Below are 3,748 nucleotides of genomic sequence, written 5' to 3'. Positions count from 1 at the left end.
TTTTCATGATTTTTGAACCATTTTTCATGATTTTTGAACCATTTTTCATGATTTTTGAACCATTTTTCATGATTTTTGAACCATTTTTCATGATTTTTGAACCATTTTTCATGATTTTTGAACCATTTTTCATGATTTTTGAACCATTTTTCATGATTTTTGAACCATTTTTCATGATTTTTAAACCATTTTTCATGATTTTTAAACCATTTTTCATGATTTTTAAACCATTTTTCATGATTTTTAAACCATTTTTCATGATTTTTAAACCATTTTTCATGATTTTTAAACCATTTTTCATGATTTTTAAACCATTTTTCATGATTTTTAAACCATTTTTCATGATTTTTAAACCATTTTTCATGATTTTTAAACCATTTTTCATGATTTTTAAACCATTTTTCATGATTTTTAAACCAATTTTAATATATAGTTTTTCAGAACCTTGACATCAATGAAAATCCGACAATGGCAGCATGTGTGTGAGCCGCTGAAAAATCTGAAAATGTCCCTAACCGAATTTTCATTATTCAAAGCGTTGACCATTTGGCATCATAGTGAGTTTTTGAATTCGAAAAATTCTAAAATTCTAGAGTTCGAACATTCGAACGTTTCGGAGATTCGAAAATTCGAAAATTCAAAAATACCAAAAAATTCAGAAATTTTTGAAATTTCCATGACTTTTAAAATCATTTTTTATCTCAAAAATAAAAGTTTAACGGAATTCTAAATTTTCGATTTTCAGAATTTTCGGCGCTTTTTTAAACATATTTATGACTGAAAATCACCAAATTTAGCCATTTTTTTGGCTCATTTGTTCTCATTTTTTCCCTGATAATCCTCATTTTCAGATTACTACAAACTACAAACTACAGGACGTCAAATTTGTAGCCGTCAACGTGACGATATTTTCCGGACCCTTTTGCTCATTTGTGATGAAGAGGGTCATTCGGATGCTCTTCTCAGAGCATCCGATATTTTATTGGCTGTTGGGATAGTGATGGCTGAAGTGCATGAAATGGTGACGTCATATATTGAGATTACGGTATATGATGTGTTGGATGACCCCATTTTGAAGGATATGTTAAGATTTCAGTATTAGGGAAATTGTGGAAAAAAAGTTTTTTTTTTGAATTTTTCTTTTTTTTTCAATTATTTGTTTGTACAAGACCTCATTTACCCATAAATTCAGAGATTTGTTTATATTTTAACAATGTTTGAAATTAAAAACAAATTCTATTTGCCATATTTTCATGTTCTACCGGTGTATTTTTTTTGTGATTTTCAAAGTAATTTTTCAATAAAGTATTAAAAAAAAATGTTTTGCGAATTCCAGAATGACAGGAATGATCAGAAATCATATTTTTCGCTCCGAAGTCTATTCATTTCAGGCACAATCCCTGAAAAAAAAATGCATATTGTGCATTCTGGCTCTTTTGTGACCATTTTGGAGCATTTCAAGTTCAAAATGCTCCAAAATGTTCTAGAAATTTTTTTCCAATTTTTTGAATTTTTAAAATAACATTTTTGGCAATTTTCTGTTTCAACTCTCATTTTTGAAAGTTAATACATCTAGATTTCAAAAAAACGTAAAAATGACCCAAAATGAAACTTAATGACAGAATCCGAGGAAAACTTGATGGGAATGGAGGAATTGCAACAGTTTATTCAAGTTCCCGACGATTTTCCGATTTTGGAAGATTCTAGGTCTCGGATGACGTCGTTTTCAGAATCCTCAGGTGAGTAGAACTATGTCTAAAAATTTTAGTTTTGATTTAAAAAAAAAAAACATTTTTGAAATTTTTTCCAAAAATTTAAAATTTTCAAATTATCATAAGTTGGCTCATTTTCATCGGGTTTTGATGATTTTTGGCTTAAAATGACTGAAAGAATTCGGATTTTCAAATAAATATGATTATTGAAAATTATAGTAAAATTTTCAGCAGCTTATTTGTCTGGAATTGAGGAGGAGGAGAGATTATTCGCGTTGGCTGCGCTGTACACGGATCAAGTGATTAATTTGAACATGAGACGGAGGATAACGTACACAGATCATTTGTTGGGGTCCGTTTTTGATGGTCCATGTGTTTGTGTGAGTTTTTGAAATTTAGGAAAAAAAATTCAAAAAAATTTTTTTTTTTGAAAAAATCAATTTTCCCCATTTTCAGCCCTACGAAAAATCCGATCTGAAACTTTTCGATCATCGAACGTATCGACAAAAAAATCGAAGTGACTACACAATGATCCTGGACTACATTAATCGATTCCCAGATTTTCTGAATTTGAGCAAATCTGAAAAAGTGAGTCTGAAAAAAATCTTTGAGCCAACTTTGAGCCAATTTATCTCGGTTCTTGATGAAGATATGAGAAATGTGTCAACTGATAAATTGTTCATCACAATATCAGCAACATTTCATCAGTTGATTACTTTTTGATATCTCTGATAGGAACCAAGATAATCGAACTCATACTTGACTGTCAGGGAGCGACCCTATCTATATTTTAGGACCTTTATTTTTAGGACCTTTTTTTTTTGAAAAAATCAATTTTACCCATTTTCAGCCCTACGAAAAATGCGATCTGAAACTTTTCGATCATCGAACGTATCGTCAAAAAAAATCATTTTTCAAAGAACTTTTAGTTCTTCAAACTTTTTGCGAATCTCCATTCTCTGATTTCATCAAATCCCTAAAAATAGTTGCTGATCTTTTGAAAGATCATAAAAAATCCCGATATACAATTTCCCTCTTTTTCTGGTGATGCCAATCTTTTAATGGCTCTTTTTCTAGTGGTGATCTCTACTTTTTTCCACCACATTTTCCGTTTTCGGGTGTGATAAGAAGCCCCGGCTACGTGTCTGTGATAACGGCTGACAGAAAGGAAAAAGTTCGTTGACACGTTTTTTTACATAAAAATTCGAAAAATTGGGGAGAAACAAACAACTTTTATGATCTACGATGCAACTTTGATCGACAGTAGAGAATTGAGAATGGACGGAATGTGCAGACTCTGAAACAAAAATCAAGAAAATGGAAAAAAGAAAATTTGAATCCATGGAAAAATTTGAAAAAATACTGTAATTCAAACTTACAAATGTTAGGCCGCCGTGGCAAAATGGCCTAGAATACGCACCAAAGGCATGGGAGGCCATTTCTAGGCCATTTCGAAGTGGTGGCCTAGAAAACCCATCTTGCAAAAGTTCAATAGGATTTACAAAAATAGACATACAAACATATATTTTTCAGTTGATTTTCCACCATTTTGACCTAACTTTCGCAAATTTGGTTTTGCAAATTTGCAAATTTGGTTAGGGCCACCACTTCAAAATGACCTAAAACTGCCCTAACATGACCCTGGTGTGTATTCTAGGTCATTTCGAAGTGGTGACTTTTGCAAATTTGGTTTTCTAGGCCACCACCCTTTTTTAGCTTAGAAATGACCTAAAATGACCCTGGTGTGTATTCTAGGTCATTTCGAAGAGGTGGCCTAACTTTTGCAAATTTGGTTTTCTAGTCCATTATGGTAGAATGACCTAGAAATGGACTCCCATACCTTTGGTGTGTTTTCTAGGTCATTTTAAAGTGGTGGCCTAACTTTTGCAAGTTTGAATTTCTAGGCCATTATGGTAAAATGACCTAGAAATGGCCTCCCATGCCATTGGTGCGTATCCTAGGTATTTTGAAGTGGTGGCCTAACTTTTGCAAGATGGGTTTTTTAGGCCACCACTTCAAATTTTTCTAGGCCACCG

At 32.2% G+C, this 3,748-nt stretch overlaps 2 protein-coding genes across 2 annotated transcripts in view; both read left to right on the top strand.

The window, feature by feature from the left end:
- Cbr-nhr-79 overlaps positions 1–1,102 on the top strand; it is a gene marked incomplete at both ends in the record, with an annotated part of 4,961 nt that extends 3,859 nt beyond the window's left edge. The window contains one exon of the mRNA XM_045238517.1: positions 892–1,102. Coding sequence (XP_045097077.1) covers positions 892–1,102 — 211 coding nt within the window. The remainder of the gene's footprint in view (positions 1–891) is intronic.
- A 513-nt stretch (positions 1,103–1,615) lies between these two features.
- Positions 1,616–2,760, top strand: CBG20541 (the record flags this gene model as incomplete). The annotated part of the gene is made up of 3 exons (XM_045238516.1): positions 1,616–1,739; positions 1,944–2,092; positions 2,563–2,760. 3 exons carry the CDS (start codon positions 1,616–1,618, stop codon positions 2,758–2,760), a joined length of 471 nt encoding a protein of 156 aa, XP_045097076.1.
- Between the last annotated feature and the right edge of the window lie 988 nt (positions 2,761–3,748).

Source organism: Caenorhabditis briggsae (genome assembly GCF_000004555.2).
Source record: "Caenorhabditis briggsae complete genome, chrV, whole genome shotgun sequence".
Lineage (NCBI taxonomy): Eukaryota > Metazoa > Nematoda > Chromadorea > Rhabditida > Rhabditidae > Caenorhabditis > Caenorhabditis briggsae.
The sequence above is the reverse complement of the archived record's forward strand: the minus strand, read 5'-3'. Positions and strand labels throughout refer to the sequence as shown.